This window comes from Haliotis rubra, unplaced genomic scaffold, assembly GCF_003918875.1.
Source record: "Haliotis rubra isolate DU_JTF1 unplaced genomic scaffold, ASM391887v1 Scf11, whole genome shotgun sequence".
NCBI lineage: Eukaryota > Metazoa > Mollusca > Gastropoda > Lepetellida > Haliotidae > Haliotis > Haliotis rubra.
In genome coordinates, this window is record NW_025765003.1 from 1413495 (window position 1) to 1434858 (window position 21364).

Below are 21364 nucleotides of genomic sequence, written 5' to 3' on the forward strand. Positions count from 1 at the left end.
ATGTTTTATGCTCCTAGTGGCTTGTATAATAGCTTCATGGTTTAGTTTGATACCACTGAGGGCATTGTTAAACCTGTGGTCCATTGCTGTCATATATACTGGACAAAATAAGTTAGGGATATTGGTATTTTTATGGTTGATATTTTATCAGTGTGTCAATGAATAAATAGATCATTGTTCATAATTTCAAAATTGACATATATCCTAAACTATATTTGTCCAGTATATGATGGAAAGGGGTGTTTGAATCTTTTGAAGGTGTTGGCTACTTAAAGATCCCCAAGTGTGAGGACATTAATGTGTCCATTGAGGCAGTTCCGAAGAGTGATTTGGAAAACTTCACAATGAATCCAAGGATAGTTCGTTTGGATCGTCCTTTAGATGGATATGTCTCTAGAGGAACGAGCTTGTTGATGTGCTGAATTGGTAGATTCATCAAGGCTGCCGTCTGAAACTTGATAGAGCTTGAACAAGGTTCACAGCGGTTCCATCCCATTGTGATTGTTAGATGCAGTGGTTTTGGTAATTCGATTTCATATGCATGATGCCAATACTCATCTGCACACTGTATCTTGAGTGAAGGGGTGTAGACTATACCACAGTTCATACGCTGAAATATATCATCTGTAGCTTTTTCTCCAGAAACTGGAGGCAAAAGAAGTCCAAATATATAGGGTGCTTCCCAGGAGAACAAGAGACCTGAGAAATAGGGAAATAACAATTAGATGGGAATAAGACTGGGGATGAGAAGTGTAAGACCTCTCTTATTTGCGCTGAAGAGCTTGTAACATCTCTACCAAAATGGCTTCCTCCTGCTTTTGAATCATGATAGGATTTTAAAAGAGAAGGTCTGTCAACTTTGGGGACTGCCAGCTGTGTGATGAGAGGATGACGATTAGATTTGACCCCTGAATTGTATTATGTAGAAGTGGTACAGGGTTCCATCTCTGATGTCATATGCCATTGCTCTTCCCATGAGTCCTCTGATCTGTGGCTCTGTATAGGTTGCTGGAATTTCTTGTAGTTGAAGATTTCTATAGTCTACATTGCCTTTGACCATGACTTACTTCTGTGACTTGAGGAACATCAATGGTATCAAGCAGGTTGTCTTTGGAATAGCTGAATGTGACCTGTAATGGCTCACTTGGTTCCATGATGTCTGGCGTTGGAGGAATAGCTGAATGTGACCTGTAATGGCTCACTCGGTTCCATGATGTCTGGCGTTGGAGGAATAGCTGAATATGACCTGTAATGGCTCACTTGGTTCCATGATGTCTGGCGTTGGAGGAATAGCTGAATGTGACCTGTAATGGCTCGCTTGGTTCCATGATGTCTGGCGTTGGAGGAATAGCTAAATGTGACCTGTAATGGCTCACTTTGTTCCATGATGTCTGGCGTCGGAGGAATAGCTGAATGTGACCTGTAATGGCCCGCTTGGTTCCATGATGTCTGGCGTTGGAGGAATAGCTGAATGTGACCTGTAATGGCTCACTTGGTTCCATGATGTCTGGCGTTGGAGGAATAGCTGAATGTGACCTGTAATGGCTCGCTTGGTTCCATGATGTCTGGCGTTGGAGGAATAGCTGAATTTGACCTGTAATGGCTCACTCGGTTCCATGATGTCTGACGTTGGAGGAATAGCTGAATGTGACCTGTAATGGCTCACTTGGTTCCATGATGTCTGGCGTTGGAGGAATAGCTGAATCTGACCTGTAATGGCTCACTTGGTTCCATGATGTCTGGCGTTGGAGGAATAGCTGAATGTGACCTGTAATGGCTCACTTGGTTCCATGATGTCTGGCGTTGGAGGAATAGCTGAATGTGACCTGTAATGGCTCGCTTGGTTCCATGATGTCTGGCGTTGGAGGAATAGCTAAATGTGACCTGTAATGGCTCACTTTGTTCCATGATGTCTGGCGTTGGAGGAATAGCTGAATGTGACCTGTAATGGCCCGCTTGGTTCCCATGATGTCTGGCGTTGAGGAATAGCTGAATGTGACCTGTAATGGCTCACTTGGTTCCATGATGTCTGGCGTTGGAGGAATAGCTGAATGTGACCTGTAATGGCTCACTCGGTTCCATGATGTCTGGCGTTGGAGGAATAGCTGAATGTGACCTGTAATGGCTCGCTTGGTTCCATGATGTCTGGCGTTGGAGGAATAGCTGAATGTGACCTGTAATGGCTCACTCGGTTCCATGATGTCTGGCGTCGGAGGAATAGCTGAATGTGACCTGTAATGGCTCGCTTGGTTCCATGATGTCTGGCGTTGGAGGAATAGCTGAATGTGACCTGTAATGGCTCACTTGGTTCCATGATGTCTGGCGTTGGAGGAATAGCTGAATGTGACCTGTAATGGCTCACTTGGTTCCATGATGTCTGGCGTTGGAGGAATAGCTGAATGTAACCTGTAATGGCTCGCTTGGTTCCATGATGTCTGGCGTTGGAGGAATAACGACTGGCAAGACAGAGTTGTAGGCAGGTATGTCATCAGTGTCTGGCAGTTGTTGGATAAGGGCGTCTAAATATTAGAATGTACTCGCATGTATGTATTTCCTGAACTTTTGGTTGCCTCGTTGTGGACGTGCTCAGGCAGTCTGTAGCATGACATGCAAACAGGAGTTTATCTGAATAACTGAATACTGAAGTTTATCATTTTGTTCTGAATTATAAGCTGATTCAGTGAGATCAAATGATAGGTCTGATCAAATGATAGGTCTGATGCGGCGGTATGAGGACTTGAATGCGGTATGTCATCCAAAGCATGTATTTGATCTGTTTACAGCTGGGACGCAGTAGCTAGCACTTTTTTGGAGGAATGGAAACTGGTTTATCTGTACGGTTGAAGATCCTCATGGTTGACTTGTAACCTTTGGTTTCTATTAGGCACTTGGCACCGAGGAGATTGATATTGGAGAGATGGACAACTGGTTCCAAAAATAGCACTTGATTGCCCATGACACATGAGATTGTTACAGGGATATAACCTTCAGTGTTGGGGGAATTACCTGATACCTGGTGTTTCCTTTCAACACCCGAGTTTGTTTCAACTAAACTAATGTGAATTAATTTCACCATCATAAAATTGAACTAAACGGCGACTGCCATTAATGATGACTTTGTGGTTTGTGATGAAGCTCATGCTAAGGATTAGTGAATAGTGCAAATGTGCAAAAACATTAAATCTGTGCTCAAGAGTTAGTTGTCCTACAGAGATTGGTAATTTAATGCATTGTGTATTTATAAGTTAATACAGCCTAAAACAGGAACATGATCACCGCCTACATCCATAATTTGACTATGGGCAGATTTGGTAAAGTTTGGTGAAGGAAATGCCTGCTTTTTGGAGAACTTTCTTGGTGACACATAATATAGCCGCACCCGTATATCAACTAAAGCACTTTGTTTGGTTTTCTGATTAAAGGGGCCCTAATGATTTCAGGGACTGATGAATCAATTGAGCTGATATTGGGATTTGGGAATAGAAAGAGATTTATGTTCTGTTTGAGTGGTAATTGGTTTTGAAATGGCACTGACAAGTCTTTCTGATTTGGAGTTGGCTTTAAACTCTTGTTTTACTTTGGTACTTGGCCTTACGAGAAGACACAGGTACCTTGTCCTATCTTTTGACTTAGTATGCAAGCCTCGTTGGTGTGACTAGGGTACTTATCTCAATTACACACTGTACAAATATGATTATTGTACGGGCAAACACTACGAGAAGGCACCAACCTTCACACCCTTTACATGTCTGTTGAGCTTGGAACGTCTGCCATTGCTGCGAGGGTTGCGGATAGCATTGTCTAACAGGTTGCTCGGGATGATTGTTCGGCCACTATTGTTGGTTGTCTGCGAGGTGTCACTGTTTGTAGTGTTGGTAATGTCGCTTGTAGGAAGGTTTGTGCTGTCGGGATTGTTGGCTGTGGTGTGACTGTTGTTGGTCGAAGGCCTGCCCCTGTGGCTGTCGAGGATATGCTGCTGTTTGCCTGACTGCAGCTTGTTTGTCTGCTAGTAGTTGTTTCAGCAGGGCCTCGATGGAAGAATCTCTTGTGGAGCTGTCTTGGACTGTAGGTGCTGACAAAATTAGGTTCTTCGGCGAGTTGTCCAAATCTGCGAATGTTTTGGGCTCACCATTGCCCACTGTTTGCTGTAGTGTTGGTTTTAGTATTCCAGAGCAATCTTAACCTTGATGAGATTATGACAGTCTTGTCCTGCTGCGATGGACTGAGATCTATCCATGTGGTCTTGAACTATTTCTGACTCCATTTGGGCTACAGAGTACAGTACCTGTATAAAATGTTGCAGGTCGAATTCTTTCTTTTAGGCACTCCAGCTAGTCTTCGATAGGTGTGTCCACTGGAAGAGCTTGTGAGTTGAAGAACCATTTGGTTTTGCTTTCCAACAACATAGGCAGGTATTTTCATTGTTGTTTTTCACTTAGTTTATGAAGCTGGAAAGCATGATGTAGACGGTCATTGAACAGGTTGACATTGTCCTCACCATCAAATATGTAAACTCCCAGGTGTTTGGTCTTGACGGTCAAGGGGGTGGGTGCAACTTGTGGAACAGCTGGCGGGGCAGTATTGGGTCTGACTTGACTTGGTTCCGTTTGTGAGTTGCTACGGAGTCCGTAGGCGTTGAAAGAGGGCGTTGTTCCTTTCTGTTTTGGAATGCGAGAGATTTTCGGGAAACTCTTTTTCCACCATTTGTTAACCGGCTCGTTATGGGATAGCAAGTTATATTCCTTATAATAGAATGGAGAATTCCTTAAGTCAATGATAAGTCCAGGAGATGTTTCAATATTTATTGTGACGTCCGTTGTGTTGATCACATACCTTTTTCATAGTAATAAAACATCACTTATCAATATTGGAATTGGCCAAAACAAATACTAGTAATAGGTCTTTCAATTACGATTTTCGTTGCTTGACATTGATCAGGTATTATTACTAATAGTAACTGATTGGACAAGCCGAAATAAGTTTTTGGAGGGGAAGTCACGTGACCGTGACGGCATAAATAGTTCAGCTTATTTACGGTTTGTTTTACAGTTCTAATCTTGATGTCAAATTAGTTTTTAGAGCTAATGGCATTTGACCGTGATACGATCGTAATCGCTTTACTACAGAGTCTTGATGGTCATTAAGTAATTTACTGGTGCATGAAATAATAAATTGAGTTTTAAGTGGACTTTATCAATGGTATATGGTTGATGTTAATTATCTTTACAAAGTGCGGTACATCAGCTTGACCCATGACATTATATTATATGTTATTTATATAGCGCTATAGCCCAGCCCATCTACATGCATGAAGGATAACTAAGAGATATTTCAATATTAGTAACTGTGAAATGAAAGTGAAATGTGCGGCATATTCAATTTAAATTTCATTCACTGCCGACGTGGCATGTTCAATTTAAATTCCATTCACTGCCGACGTGGCATATTCAATTTAAATTTCATTCACTGCTGACATGGCATGTTCAATTAAAATTTCATTCACTGCCGACGTGGCATGTTCAATTTTAATTTCCATTCACTGCCGACGTTGCATGTTCAATTTAAATTTCATTCACTGCCGACGTGGCATGTTCAATTTAAATTCCATTCACTACCGACGTGGCATGTTCAATTTAAATTTCATTCACTGCTGACGTGGCATATTCAATTAAAATTTCATTCACTGCCGACGTGGCATATTCAATTAAAATTCCATTCACTACCGACGTGGCATGTTCAATTTAAATTTCAATCACTGCCGACGTGGCATATTCAATTTTAATTTCATTCACTGCCGACGTGGCATGTTCAATTTAAATTTCATTCACTGCCGACGTGGCATGTTCAATTTAAATTCCATTCACTACCGACGTGGCATGTTCAATTTAAATTTCATTCACTGCTGACGTGGCATATTCAATTAAAATTTCATTCACTGCCGACGTGGCATATTCAATTAAAATTTCATTCACTGCCGACGTGGCATGTTCAATTTAAATTCCATTCACTACCGACGTGGCATATTCAATTTAAATTTCAATCACTGCCGACGTGGCATATTCAATTTTAATTTCATTCACTGCCGACGTGGAATGTTCAATTTAAATTTCATTCACTGTCGACTTGGCATATTCAACTCAGATTTTATTCACTGCCGACGTGGCATATTGAATGTAAATTCTATGATCAACTAGCATGAAAAAAAGACAAATAGACAAACTACAATTTAGTAACTCCCCTTTATTGTCAGCCTACCCCAGCTTAAACATACGCAATGGAATGTTATGTTACTGGTTAACGTCACTGTTCATCACTGACAATCTCCACATATAAGATGGCTGACCCAGCAGGTTCAGGCATGACCATGAAAAATACGATATGTATTAAAATCTTTCAATTTATTTTTTAACATAGTCACCCTTGACTTTTGTACACTTGACTCAACGTTTCTCCAACATTTGTAACTCATCCGAAAACCACAGTTTGTCACGTGACCCTAAATAGTCATCCACCGCATTAATAACGTGTTCATGTGTTCAAATGTGCGGTTCAGATTTGAGCCGAGGAAAGAGAATGAAGTCACAGGGGGCTAGATCTGGAGAATAGGCTGGATGTGGTAGGATCTTGACGCCACGGTCCTGTGCCGCGCTGACTGCTATTTGAGCAGTGTGAACTGGAGCATTGTCTTGAAGCAGCCATACTCTTCTGCGAAGATTACCTCTGCGTTTTTCTTTGATGTTGCCACGCAACCTACGCAGTTCATCTGCATTGGTCGCACCCTTAAGTAAATGGTCTATCATAATCATTGCCAAGACTAGAGGCCATGGCCATTGCAACTGGAATGAGTTCTTTTGAACTTTTTCGGCGTTGGTGAGGTCACGTGTGTCCACTGCATACTTTGACGTTTTGTCTCAGGATCAAAATGATGAGCCCAGGTTTCATCCTGCTTTACCAGATGAGCCAAAAAGCATGGGGATCTGTCCTATAGTCACCAAGAAGTTGTTGACTACACATGACCGTCTTTGCTCCTCTGATAACCCGTGAAGGTCCGGGTTAGAATGAGCCTTCAGTAACCCCTGCTTGTCGTATGAGGCGACTGACGGCATCGGGTGGTCAGGCTCGCTGACTTGGTTGACACATGTCATCGGTTCCCAATTGTGAAGATCAATGTTCATGCTGTTGATCACTGGATTGTCTGGTCCAGACTCGATTATTTACAGACCGCCGCCATATGGCTGGAATATTGCTGAGTGCGGCGTAAAGCTAAACTCACTCACTCACTCATTGTTCCTCTGATAAAATTCTGGCAACCCAACTAACACATTCCCCATGTGCAAATGATGATGAATAATTCGCTCCACTGACGTTCTACTAATGCCACATCCAGTAGCTAACTGCCAAATAGTCACACTCCTGTCCTGCATTTTTGTGCCAAGAACAACATGGACTTTACGAGTGTTAGCACCAATGGCTCCAGGTGTAGTTCTCTTTGACGACTCTCAAATTTTAGCAATTAAATTGGCTCTGCCTGTAAGAACACATGGTTTTCATTGGAAGCATCATACATAAACATACTTATCTCGTAATAATGAAAATCTTAAGTCAACGTTTACAGACTGCCACCATATAGCTGTAATATTGCTGAGTGCGGCGTAAAACTAAACTCACTCACTTAAGTCAACGGACCCGTGAAGGTCCGGGTTAGAATGAACCTTCAGTAACCCATGCTTGTCGTAAGAGGCGACTAACGGGATCGGGTGGTCAGGCTCGCTGACTTGGTTGACACATGTCATCGGTTCCCAATTGCGCAGATGTTCATGCTGTTGATCCCTGGATTGTCTGGTCCAGACTCGATTATTTACAGACCGACGCCATATAGCTGGAATATTGCTGAGTGCGGCGTAAAACTAAACTCACTCACCCACTGAAGTAGGGCTTGATGTACTCGTTATTACTATCCATTTGCTGTTTATTGAGTGACAGTTTGACCGTTAACTGGTATTTTATACTTTTCAAATCGTCCAACTCCTCATTGTTTTTGCTGGCTATGATGGGTTTACCACTGTTTACATCGACATTAGAATTCAGTACCATCCGCCAGACTCTCAGATACTTACCAATCTCAACTCTACCGGCTCTGTGTTGTCGAGCAATGTCAACAATTGGCCATGCGAGAATAACCAGTCAGCCCACGTTGACGAGCTTGACCTTTGAGCTCTTGTACGTTTGATATATTTAATGTCCAGCAATGTCAGCAATTCGGCCTTTCTCATGCGAGAATAACCAGTCAACGTAAAACGCAGTTACCGAAATGCGCACGTAAAATCTCCAAATTATCAGCAACAGCGGCGCTACTGCATACTTACTGAATGTCTTTGACAGATTGATTGATTGCTGTTTAACGCCGCACTCAGCAATATTGCAGCTATATGGCGGCAGTCTGTACATAATCAAGTCTGGACCAGACTCTTGTAAACAACCTATGCACTATTATGAATAAATACATCCACATATGTAAATGCATGCATAAACAGTTAAATTTTAACCATCTCCTACAAATTATAAAACTTCATTATAAGGTTGAAAAGTATATATTCGGTAAATTTAATGAAAACTTTTTGAGAAAATGGTGTGGCCTCTCTCCAACCCTTCAACGTCCCTCCCCTCCCCTCCTCTCTCTTGTCGCTTTTTGCATATATAAAAAATAAAAAGGAATTATCTTCCCAATTGACTTAAGAATCCCATGACATTCCCCAGATCGGCATCTAGATCTCCCAGGGACACATTCGTGGTCAAACCCAGCACACGGGTATATAAATGAGTTCCATGTAAAATGGCTGCAGCAGTCCGGTGTTGAACTCACCTTTAGCTTGCTTTGCTACTATCAATGTAGAAATTGCTGTGTTTGTGTTATAGATTGCAAGTATCATTTCAATATGACTGTATATGATTCTGGGAAAATAAATGTAAGTATCATCCAAAATAAAAAAAGACTGCACCAGACAATCCAGGGATCAACAGCATGAACATCTGCGCAATTGGGAACCGATGACATGTGTCAACCAAGTCAGCGAGCCTGACCACCCGATCCCGTTAGTCGCCTCTTACGACAAGCATGGTTTACTGAAGACCCATTCTGACACGGATCTTCACGGGTCACTACAGCTGTGAATAGCTTTTCTAAATATAAGTATTGCTTGCCCTCATATCGCCTACACCCCATTTCGCCTACACCTCATTTCGCAAACAATAATTAGAATGTCCAGTTCTACCACCCCTATCATAATAATGGGTATTACCCAACTGGCTGTTAACAAACAAATAGATCTTGTACAGGTTTTGATTGTATAAACATGACCTGCTTATGTTCTTTCTTTGATCAACCATACATCAGGCCGTCCTTTGCCACTGTACAAGCCGCCTTTTACAGACACAGAGCCAAGTCGGTTCCGCCAGTTCCTGATTCCAGAGCCAACGTCAACCTGCAAGATCCATGGACCAATGGTTGCAGGTGTACATTGTTCATTGTCTGGTGGATGGCAGGATGGATCAGGCCGTCCTTTGCCACTGTACAAGCCGCCTTGTACAGACACAGAGCCAAGTCGGTTCCGCCAGTTCCTGATTCCAGAGCCAACGTCAACCTGCAAGATCCATGGACCAATGGTTGCAGGTGTACATTGTTCATTGTCTGGTGGATGGCAGGATGGATCACAAGATTCTCAATGAATGTAAACTTACACTTAATTGTGTCGTAAATGTCACTCCATATCGGAGAGAAAACGCCACATTACACAAAAATGGCCAGCTTCATAGTTTGATCAATTTTATTAAAGCTAATTTAACTGGATTTCCATCAATCGAAGTGCGACGCCTCCCTCTACGGAGACAGATACAGGCTCCCCTCCTGTCAGTCTCTCAGTGAGGTTGTACACACTCATGCCATCGATTTCCAGCTGGAACAAAAGAAAAAAGCAAAAGCCACTGCAAGGATTATTTTGTTGGGGCTAGTGCTAGTTACTGAGTTTAGTTTTACGCCGCTTCTAGCAATATGACGGCAGGGCAACACCAGAAATGGGCTTCACACATTGTACCCATGTGGGGACTCGAACCCGAGTCTTCGGCGTGACGAGCGAACGCTTTAACCACTGGGCTATCCCACCGTCCTTTTCGGGCTATAATTTCAGTCAACACATAAATAATACGAACACAACTGGTTAACTGGTTAAGATCGGACACATTATTATGTTGTCCTCTGATTCAAACCAGCTCATATGTCTCGTTTCCAGTGTTCGCTCCCCTCGCCTAAGGCCCAGGTTCGAATTTCGGCACAGGTATACACGCTTTGACGTACTTTCAGCTTGTTCGATTATGCCGACTCTGTATATGTACTTTGATCATTTAGAATTCCTCTGTCTTCGAATGATTTCAGGTTAGTGAAAGAGGCGGTGGGATATCCTAATGGTTAAAGCGTTCGCTCGTCACTCCGAAGACTGAGAATCTTGTGGTGGTGTGTGGTCCTGTGCCCAAAACAGTTGAAGTTAAGCATCGTTGGGCATGGAGAGTCCTTAGATGGGTCACCGTGTTTGGCAGCTTGACTCCTGAGAGTTTCTAGGACTTCAGGACTAGGACAAGCACCCCACAACGAAGCACATGTGATACATGTGGTCTCACCTTAGGCAGTGAGTTTGTTCAAAATTGCCTCTGTTCACCCAGCAGAAAAATGGTACCCGCTGGGTTATGTCATGTAGCCATTACCCTCCTAGCGCTTCACAGGCAGCTTGGGTTATCCGGGGTAAGAACAATCACATTGTTTGGGCGCTTCGAGCATGCATTGTGCATGGAGAAATGCGCATCATAAATGGACTATTATTATTATTATTATTATTATTATTATTAAGACTCGTGTTCGATACCCCACATGGGTACAATTTGTGAAGCCCATTTCTGGTGTCCCCTGCCTTGATATATTGGTGGAAGAGGGCTAAAAGTGGCGTGGAACCATACTCACTCACTCACTCAGTTAACTCAGTTTACTGAGAAAACTGTAAATGCCTATCTCTAATTATGAAATGAGACAAATACTGAATTAATTTCATGTGATTATATACGAAATCATGGTATATTATAAGTTGTTCACTGGTCTCAATGGGGACATGGGCTGATGTACCCTCGATGTTTGTTTATGTTATCATATAGAAACATCGTCGGTACATCAACCCATGAGCCCCGAGGGACCAGTATTTATCTTACCGAACACCTCAATGATAAGTTTGAACTGTTTGAAGCACGGGTATCGGATCATAGTATGGAGTACCAGACGACAAAACAAGAAAGACAAATTTAGAGTTATCTCCCTTCCATCGATTTGCATTCGCAAAATATCGGTAATTTCCGTGAATCATACGTGATTCAATGTTATTCGAGATAAAGAATTACTACTACGAAGTACCACATTAGTTCGGCATTCCCAGCGGGGTACATTTAAAAAATAATAGAAGAGCGCTCAGCCAATCAGAAAACGACATTTATGAGTGAGGCAAGATAAGTAGATATGCACTGTATCTGTATATGAGCCTGTGGTTAAACGTATAAAGATTTAACCTTCCGGTAACACACAACTCTGCAAAGCAGTAATCCAATTAACTTAGGTGACCACGAGCGTAGAGCATTCAGAAGCCCCATAATAAACGTGGTGTAAAAATCGCCACACTTACAACAAAAGCAAAAGTTGCTTTATGAAAGAGGCAAATAGATGACCAATTCCTACATTTCTGGTGACCTCGAGAACGGGAACGAAATCAGACACGTACCCTGTATATTCCACTGTGAAGTGTTATCTGGATCTCTGTTTCATGTCCTACAGTCATGGGTAGATGGCCGTCAGCAGTAATATGTTCACCCCACAGTCCATTAAGTAGCGAGTTTAAGACGGTTTCATTTCTACTCTCACCAAACAGAATACGGAACTCTAACAAGGCAAGTACATTATCGTCTTTCCACAGCCATATATTCCATCTGCAATTAAGAGTTATCAGAGTTGAGAGTTAGAATATCACAACCGCACGCACGCACACACACTTTGCTTGACTGTCTCAAATGACGTAAATACATTTCCCGAATTGGTAAGTTGCAAAGGCACGAATTTTCACTCCAAGATCTGAAACGGATTCCAGATCGTTGAGGAATACGTTTGGAATACAATGATTTTACTATCAAACGTCTCAACACTCCTCATCCAGATTGGCAAGGCAGTGGACATCAGAATCAGTGCAGTCTTAACGTCAATTTCATACTCCTATCGTTAAGCTAAATATTGATCTCGACTTTGTTCACCATAAAGTGCCAAGAAAATGTGAGCAGCTTTGCTTTCCACAGAGGTTGTTTTGCAAGCCTGAATTACGCTTGGGACCATACAGTGTCTTGCAAGAATGAATGACGGGTTTGCTACAGAGCGTCTAGAATATGTGAGTCTCTCTCAGGGACCCTTGGTAATAAAAGGATCTGTTTTGCAAGGATGGTTGCCCCGAGCTTCCATATATTTGATGTTACAAGAATGAATGACCACTTCTAACGTGGAGTGTTTAGAATAAATGAGTGGAACTGGTTTCAACTGCCTGTTTTTAACGAATGAATGACTCTGGATTTTAAAATGGCCTGTCTTGCAAGAATGAAGGCCTTTCGATGATTATTTTTCAAATAACTACCCCGGTATTTATCCCTGTTAAATTGCCACCTTTGTTATCTGAATCATGCCTGAATTAGCAATCCCTGGCTTCCACTTGTCCATCTACCAAGTAACTACTGGTTTACCTTGTTATATCATAACTGTTGTTGTTTTAACATGTACATATATAGCTGTCTGTTCCTAATTGTTTCATTCACCTGATGAAGGCGTAAGAACATACTTCGAAACGTCGTGACCCTTCACAACAAAGAAGTTGACATCGAAACGTCGTGACCCTTCACAACAAAGAAGTTGACATCCATAAGATGTTTGCCTTTACCCCGGTACTGTCTGAAACTATATCCCACGTTTCGACATAAACTTATCAGTTTCTAGAAACAAAACTTATGTCAGGAGTGATATTTCTGGAAAACCTTACAAAGCATATTTGATCAGGGTAACAGCATCCACTGCCTCTGTTAAGCTTTCAATCAGGTAAAATGTGTCGTATCAATGCAACAAACTGTGTATGATGCAATTCTCTATTTTGACATGTACTATAATCACGCTGTCGTAATTGTTTCACGAGAACAATCGACTTGACTATGTGACACCGGTGAAGCAGGATACGCTCAAATATGTGCCAACACCTGGTGTCATTAACAAATGCTGATTACAGTCGGGATCGTACAGTAACATGTCCTGTTAGCCACAGTTTCAGCAGAAGTGCTTCTGGGCAGTGTCACGCCATATAATGTTACGCTTTTAGGCAAATTGTGTGAACGGCGTTACCGGTGGGGCAGAACATACTGAACAGAATGTGCGAACACCTTGATTTTTCAGTGGCCCATTCACATAATTGTCACAGTTTTACCTTATACGCTAAATGGAATCTGAGAATAGTCAAGACTGAAATTTTACATTTAATGATCATTGCCCGTCTTCGTTGATAATATTAAAAGGATGGTTATCATTACCTCGTAGCTTGGTTCGGTGTTCCAATGAGGGTTGCTCTGAACTCTCTTGATGGTCCACATGGAAGTGCATACTTTACGTCAAGAGCCTGCAAGGAACGTACTTTCAAAAGAATGGAATTACACCAGAATATTGCGCAAGAAAGAAATCATTTTTATCACATTTCTTATAGATTGTATATTTGTATTGGCATAAAGTTACATTTAAGAAGATAAAGTAATAATTACTGGATGATTTGACTTACCGGATTGTGCCAAACATTCTGACTACACAGACCAGTCATCAGATTCTCCCATTGTCCAGAGGATTGGCAGATGCTGGTAACTTTGTCATGACAGGCTGTGAAGTCCTGCCTGCAGGTGTAAGTTGTAACACCACCCTGGTAATGACCCTCGTACGTCTTGCTGGCGTCTGTCACCTCTGGGGGCTGACCACACCCACGGAATTCTGAAATATTTGTAAGATATGACGAGTGTGAAAATAGTTGCACCAACGTCTTTGTCGTCTTGTCAATGCATCGGCAGTCTCTTAGTTTCCCTGGGCTAGATGTATCAATAGTATCATAGTTTCCCTGTCCAAAATGCATCAACAGTATCTTAGTTTCCCTGTCATAGATGCATCTGTGGTAACTCAGTGTCCTTGTCAAAGATGCATCAGTAGTTCCTGGTTCTTTTGTTCTGCTGTCAAGGATGTGTAAGTAACAGTTCAGTTATCCAGAAGCACTACTGCTTGTTAATTCTACAAATGCTGAAGCTTGTCCTAATAAAGCTCTTATCATCTTGTCCAGCCTCGACCATTAACTGGTCGTCATCATTTAGCCACTTTAAAATACAAGACTGTTCCTACTGCTACGGGCATCAAGGAGTGGATCGTTGCTCAAAATATTAATCACTGGATTATCAGGTCCAGGCTTATCTATTTGCAGGCCACTAGCGAGTGAGGCGTTATAACTACTACTACTGCTGCTACTATGACTACTACTGCTCCTGCTGCTGCTGACATTACCACATATTACCAACATTCATCCAATTTGTTCCTCAAAGGAGGTTGAAGTAAAATTATTGCCTCCTAAGAGGATTCATAAGTCCCAAAACATTCAAAGTCAAGTTAATCTCCCCACTGTTTTTAATCGAAGAATATGGGGCATTTTAATTAATGGCTAGATTTTTCCAAATTGCTAACAGCTGAAGGGATGGTGTAAATCCAGCTAGGGTCCATGCAGGAAGCAAATGTTCTGTAAGTGGTCTCCGTGGTCTCTAGTATGGTAATCCATCTTCAGTTGTTAGCGATATATAGCCTGTTTTTATATTGTATCGTCTTTTATAGTTAAACTGTTTTAGATTCAATTACTAGTTTTAAATTTATATCTGTGATAGTCTAGTTGTTTTACTGTCCTTCGTTGACAGGTGTTTATAATTTACGTTTAATTATTATTAATCTATAACTTGATTTAGTCACGATGTTGCTGAAATATTGCTGATGTGACTTAAAATCTTAACTCACTTACTCACTCATCCGATCTGTGTTAACTCCTATCAACAAACTGAGAAGTTGTTTTCGTTAAAATATAATTAATTCTTAATGCATCTGACATTGACTACTAGTATATGAAAGAAAGATAGCTACCTGGAACGCAAGTTGCACGACCAAGTCGGTCCACCTGACATCGGGATGATGCCGGGCACGACACCACAGAACATGGACCAGAGAGAGGCTAGAAATAAAAAAGGCGTGTTAGTTGGGTACAACATTTCATAGCATTAAATACTCGCTTATTTTAGTATATTGAGATTCCTCAGCTCACAGTCCAGCACTAGTAAGCACTAAATATTGGTTTTAATGAGATTAGGACAGGTCTGCTCAGTTTGTGGTAATCATGACAATTCTGAATTTGAAAGTTGCAACTTGATAGTAGTCATGCAATCTTATTCATGTTTTTATAAGAAAGGGGCGGTGGGGTAGCCTAGTGGTTAAAGCGTCCGCTCGTCACCCCGAAGACCCGGGTTCGATTCCCCACATGGGTACAATGTGTGAAGCCCATTTCTGGTGTCCCCCGCCGTGATATTGCTGGAATATTGCTAAACGCAACGTTATAAGAAAAATATAGAGGATTGCCTTAAAATCAGAAGAAATGCAGACTTCACAGAGTGAAAATGTTTGTACTTCAGAAGATTTGGTTATTTTTGCTGGTCAATGTGCAGATACTATATAGATACTATTCCGTGAAATAGAGCATCACTTTCAAAATACAAATTATTGTTTCCGCCATATAGCTGGAATATTGCAAATTAATGTTAATTCTGAATATCACGTATACTGCAGTTACTTGTTATTACATTGTTCTGTTAATTTGAGTATATTTAAATGAACATCATTTGAAATTGTAATATATCAATTCATGCATATTTTATTGTCACTATTTCATGAACATGATTTACCTCAGATTATCTGCTGTTCAAAATTTTATCTCGCGACATTAGTTATAAACTGTAATTATGTTTTTAAAAAACATGTTTCAACGACGTCATCTGTTTGTACGACGCCAAGTATATGTAAAGTATGTTTTCGAACTGATAATATTATGAGTTTACCACTGTGTGCCTGTGTGTGTGTATGTGTTTGTAAGAGAACATAGGTGTGTGTGTCTTTATGTGAGATTACGTGCGCTTGTACTGTATTGTATTGATTGCAGTTTAATCATATTTATACCAAACTTTTACCATCGATTCTAATGGTCTCTCAAAGCCTCCGGGTCTTTTCTGTACTTTTTATGAAATTCTGCTTTGAACAAAGAAGACATGCACGATATATTTGTACAGGAAGCGAGACTTGAATATAAGATCCTTTCTGTATACGCTGTACCAACGTGCCGGCAAAGAAATCACTTTCTTCATATATCTTATGTGTGCACAGGGCATATACAGGCCAATTTGGTACAAAGACCAGAGTTGTGAAAACAGACAACTAATTGCAACACAAGTAGTTGTTGTATGAAGGGCGTGGTAGTGAACCAATAGAGAGGGCAGGGATCGATGTGGCTGGCGTCAGGTATTTTCAGGAGTCAGTTGTCTTCATGTTATTGGCTGACGTCGATGCTGTGTTTGATGGTCCGGGTAACGTTGACATGGATGTGTTAAAAACTGGGGTGTTTGTGAGTCCACAGAACATGTTGTCATAACGAGAAACGATCATTGGATTAAAAAGCCGATGGTAATTAAGAGACTAGTGAAAAGGGTTGGAAGCATTTGTTCATTGATTGTAAAGGTTTTTCAAAGCCTCCGGTCATTTCTGTACTTTTTAGCAACCGTCGTATCTGCCTTGAACAAAGAAGATTGTAATCTTCACAAAGTTTCTATAAAGAGTGATTGAGTTAGTTTAGTTTTACGCCGCACTCAGCAATATTAAAGCTATATGGCGGCAGTCTGTAAATAATCGAGTCTGGACCAGACAATCCAGTCACCAACATCATGACCATCGATCTGCGCAATTGGGAACCGATGACATGTGTCAACCCAAGTCAGCGAGCCTGACCACCCGATCCCGTTACTCGCTTCTTACGACAAGCATGGGTTACTGGAGAACAAGTCTAACCCGGATCTTCACGGATATTTTGTATAAAGGAGATGGTGAAGATGTTTTTAGCAACATTGCAGCAATATCATGGCGGGGACGCCAGAAAAGGTTTCACACATTGTACCCATGTGAGGAATCAAAAACAGCCCTTCGGTGTGACGTGTGAACGTTTTATCCACTGTGCTACCCCAACGCCCCTGATTCGATTGTCGCCGTAGGATGACTGACTGAGTTTGGTTTTACGCCGCTTTTAGCAATATTCCAGCAACATCACGGCGGAGGACACCAGAAACGGGTTTCACACATTGTACCTATGTGGGGATTCGAACCCAAGGCTTGGCGTGACGATCCAACGCTTAAACCACTAGGCTACCCCACCGCCCCGCCGTAAGATGAAGACGTGCTGCAGGTGTTACAGGTATTGCTAATGGAAACCCAACAGACAAACACATACCTTCTTCCTTATCCTTGTCCTTAATGAACCCACAACTTCATCAGTTTCAGCTCAAACATGTACATGGAATACAGGTCAATACAGACATTGGCATCTATAAATTCGCTGCTTGTTATGACATTAAATAACCCTGTTTGCTGGTGTGGAAGTATACTTACATGAGACTACTATGAGACAATGGATTCGCAAACATGCTAGCCCGGATCTGGCCTGTGTATATTTATCCCAACAAAACATCTGTATTGCAAAGTTTTCAAAATAGAATTCAATTACCGGACAGTCATCAAACGTACATAAATTATTAATATACTCAACCAAATTAAATACTTGCTGCTTGTTGACAACACAATTGGAGTGGAGGGTGTTATATCATGACAATAGACGTGTATCATACTTCTATCATCCAGGTAACAATAAAGTCGATGAAATTGGATTGCTGCACGATTCCAACTGGAAAAATAATGTATGACGTTCCAAGTCTCCCCAAACGCGAACTTCACATAGATAATACTGTCCCATCAACGACAGGAGGACCTGTCGGGACACTCTAACCGGACGCCGTCGTTGTCGTCGTCATTGTCAACATGTGCTTGATCAAATTCTTGCAAGGTTTGGAGTTAATTCATCTGCTGTCGCACTCTTGTTTCCAGCTCATCATGAACCTGTAAAGGTCCGGGTTAGAATTGGTCTTCAGTAACCCATGCTTGTCGTAAGAGGCGACTAACGGGATCGGGTGGTCAGGCTCGCTGTCTTGGTTGACACATGTCATCGTATCCCAATTGCGTACATTGATGCTCATGTTGTTGATCACTGGATTGACTTGTCCGGACTCAATTATTTACAGAGTCCCGCCATGTGGCTGGTATATTGCTGAGTGCGGCGTTAAACAACAAATAAATACACAAAATATCATCCCAATTGTGTTGGTTCAGGTTCAAGTCTGGGGAACGAGAAGTTAAGTCCATGACTTCGACACCGGCGTTACATAAGCTGAGCGTCAGAACTGCAGCGTAGGGCGTAGCATTGTTATGTTGAAATGTTGTCTGGACCATGTAACTGCATGGATGGCAGAAGGGTTGGGGTCAGCACTTGGAGTCGATACTGTATAGCAGTAAGATTCCCCTGGACGATAATCAGCTGAGATCGACCGTTGACTCAAATGTTACCGAAGCTATTATACTGCCCCTCCAAATCGGACAGCCTCACTAACACAACACTGAGTGTGACGTCACCACCTCCTGCGTTACTGAAGATTGTCCTGTTCCAGTACCTCTGGTTGAACCAGGCATGTCTACCGACCGATCGTGAACGTTGATCATAATGAAATTGCGACAAGACCTATGAATAGTCGTGTTGGTCGGATACCTGCCGAGCGCAATCTATTCCAGTTGGTCTGTGCTGACAGTCAACCTCTGCTAGTTGAGGTTGCAGTCACAAATCTGTAGCAGATATGATTTATCATTTAAGGCCGTTTTCACCTAAGACCGAACGGCGCAAATGAGCAAAAGTCTAAAAGAAGTAAGATATGGTCACCCTGCCCTGCCCTGCCCTGCCCTGCCCTGCCCTGCCCTGCCCTGCCCCCTGCCCCTGCCCTGCCCTGCCCTGCCCTGCCCTGCCCTGCCCTGCCTGCCCTGCCCTGCCCTGCCCTGCCCTGCCCTGCCCTGCCCTGCCACAAGGGATACACATTAGTGTCCTCATCATTCAGGGTATGCATAAAATGATATACAGTGTAAGTACAAACCCCTGGCCAGTGGAGGATGTCACTGAAGAGGTATCCCGTTCTGTCAACAACATTTCCATTGGCACTGTCCTTATCGTTGAGAAGGCAGGTGCGCCTTTTCTTGTCGAATCCAAAGGAGACACATGCTGAGGACATGAGACATTCTGATGCACACATGTACAAAGACGGACTCCGGAACTTTCTGAACACCTGGTGTTCCATGTACTTGTCACGCTGTATTACAGTAGCCACTTCAAAACAGCTGTCGCAATGGACAAGCTTTACGATCCACAGAGAAATGAAAACAATTTCACCAAGGTTAGACGACATCATCCTCACAGGAAATAACACAAGCTTCCGTACCCAAACAACCTGCTGGTAAGTCTTATGCACATCAGTCGTTATCTTTCCCACAGTATCGATTCTCAGATGACACTCCCGTTTACATATGAATTTGTAATTACAAATAGTATTGTCAAGTTGCTGCTCGAGGAAAGATTCACCTTACATTCGACTTGTCTCTTATTGATGTGCTACAGAAGAACTGCTCCATTGCTTGAGTGAAAGGTACGATGACACTTGGGGAAATCAAGGACCTTATTGTCACCACTGTCCCAGAACGTTAACGTGAATACATAACCATGACACAATAGATACTCTATGAGCGGAACGCCTGCTCAGAGACCACAACGGTAAGCGGAGTTGACAGATGGGAATGCGGGAAGCTGAGTTCCAGTTCAACTTAAGGTTATTATAATAATAACTTGTGTTTGGCTGTGCTGAAATTAATTTCTAACGTGCATTCTTATTCACTATAACAACAATACCAACCCCGCAGAAATAGAAGTCAATAGTTCAAACATTCTGGGGGGCGGTAGGGTAGCCTAGTGGTTAAAGCGTCCGCTCGTCACGCCGAAGACCCGGGTTCGAATCCCTACATGGGTACAATGTGTGAAGCCAATTTCTGGTGTCCCCCGTCGTGATATTGCTGGAATATTGTTAACAGCGGCGCAAAGCCAAACTCTCTCACTCACTCACTCAAACATTCTGGAAGATGCACATTAAAGTACTTTTTGGTGGGGCAATACTTTAGCAACTTCACATATTTTCTTCTGTCCAAACTTTTATAATAATAGTCCATTTTTATAGCGACATTCCGGGATCAGATCTTGCTCAAAGCGCTAAGAAAGAAAAGGAGTGAGTCTAAAGAGTTGTCCGGAAAGCAGAGTAGTTTGGAGAAGTACGTATTTCTTGAGGGAGAATGTTCCACTGATAGGCTGCTGAATGGGAAAAAGCTCGTTGTCCATTATTAGACAGTTTGACTTTAGGTACAATGAATAGCTGTTGAGATTCTGAGCGGAGAGATCTGGATGGAATATAGGACTGGAGAGTGAGTGAGTGAGTTTGGTTTTAGCAATATTCCAGCAATATCACGGCGGGGGACACCGGAAATGGGCTTCACACATTGTAACCACGTGGGGAATCGAACCCGGGTCTTCGGGGTGACGAGCGAACGCTTTAACCACTGGGTTACCCTACCGCCCAGGACTGGATACGGTCACAGAGATAAGATGGAGCAGTATAGGAATGACACAGATAAACTAGGCACAGAAGTTTAAATTTGATTCGCTGTTTAACTGGAAGCCATGAAGTTCTTTGAGGATCGGGGTGATGTGGTCTGATTTTGGGGAGAGTGAAACAAGTCTGGCTGCTTTGTTCTGGATTGATTGCAGTCTGCTGATTACATTTTTTGGAGAACCGGCGAGGAGACTATTGCAATAATCCATCCTTGAAATTATTAGTGAAAGGGTCAATATTTCGTGCATCCTTGGTCAAACATGCTCTAATTTTCCAAAATGTTTCTTAGCTGCATGTGACGAGATCGACACAACTGGCTAACTTGTTTGTTCAAGTGAAGGTGTGAGTCTATAACTATGCCAAGGTCCTTCACGCTGGCGGAGATAGGAACCGACGCTTC

At 42.2% G+C, this 21364-nt stretch overlaps 1 protein-coding gene across 1 annotated transcript; it reads right to left on the reverse strand.

Annotated features, from left to right (window-relative positions):
• Nucleotides 1-9806: 9806 nt before the first annotated feature.
• LOC124284183 lies at nucleotides 9807-19825 on the reverse strand. The gene is made up of 6 exons (XM_046720247.1): nucleotides 19408-19825; nucleotides 15266-15353; nucleotides 13884-14086; nucleotides 13642-13727; nucleotides 11811-12015; nucleotides 9807-9953 (listed from the first exon to the last, which is right to left on the reverse strand). Exons 1-6 carry the CDS (start codon nucleotides 19717-19719, stop codon nucleotides 9834-9836), a joined length of 1014 nt encoding a protein of 337 aa, XP_046576203.1. The 5' UTR covers nucleotides 19720-19825; the 3' UTR covers nucleotides 9807-9833.
• Nucleotides 19826-21364: the final 1539 nt, after the last annotated feature.

What these genes read in the sequence shown, in the direction of transcription:
- LOC124284183 (XM_046720247.1), bottom strand. Translation starts at nt 19,719, where the DNA reads ATGATGTCGTCTAACCTTGGTGAAATTGTTTTCATTTCTCTGTGGATC. An exon ending in ACACCGAACCAAGCTACGAG is followed by an intron (nt 12,016 to 13,641) that starts GTAATGATAACC and finishes TCTTAATTGCAG; the next exon opens with ATGGAATATATGGCTGTGGA. An exon ending in TTCACAGTGGAATATACAGG is followed by an intron (nt 9,954 to 11,810) that starts GTACGTGTCTGA and finishes CTTTTGTTCCAG; the next exon opens with CTGGAAATCGATGGCATGAG.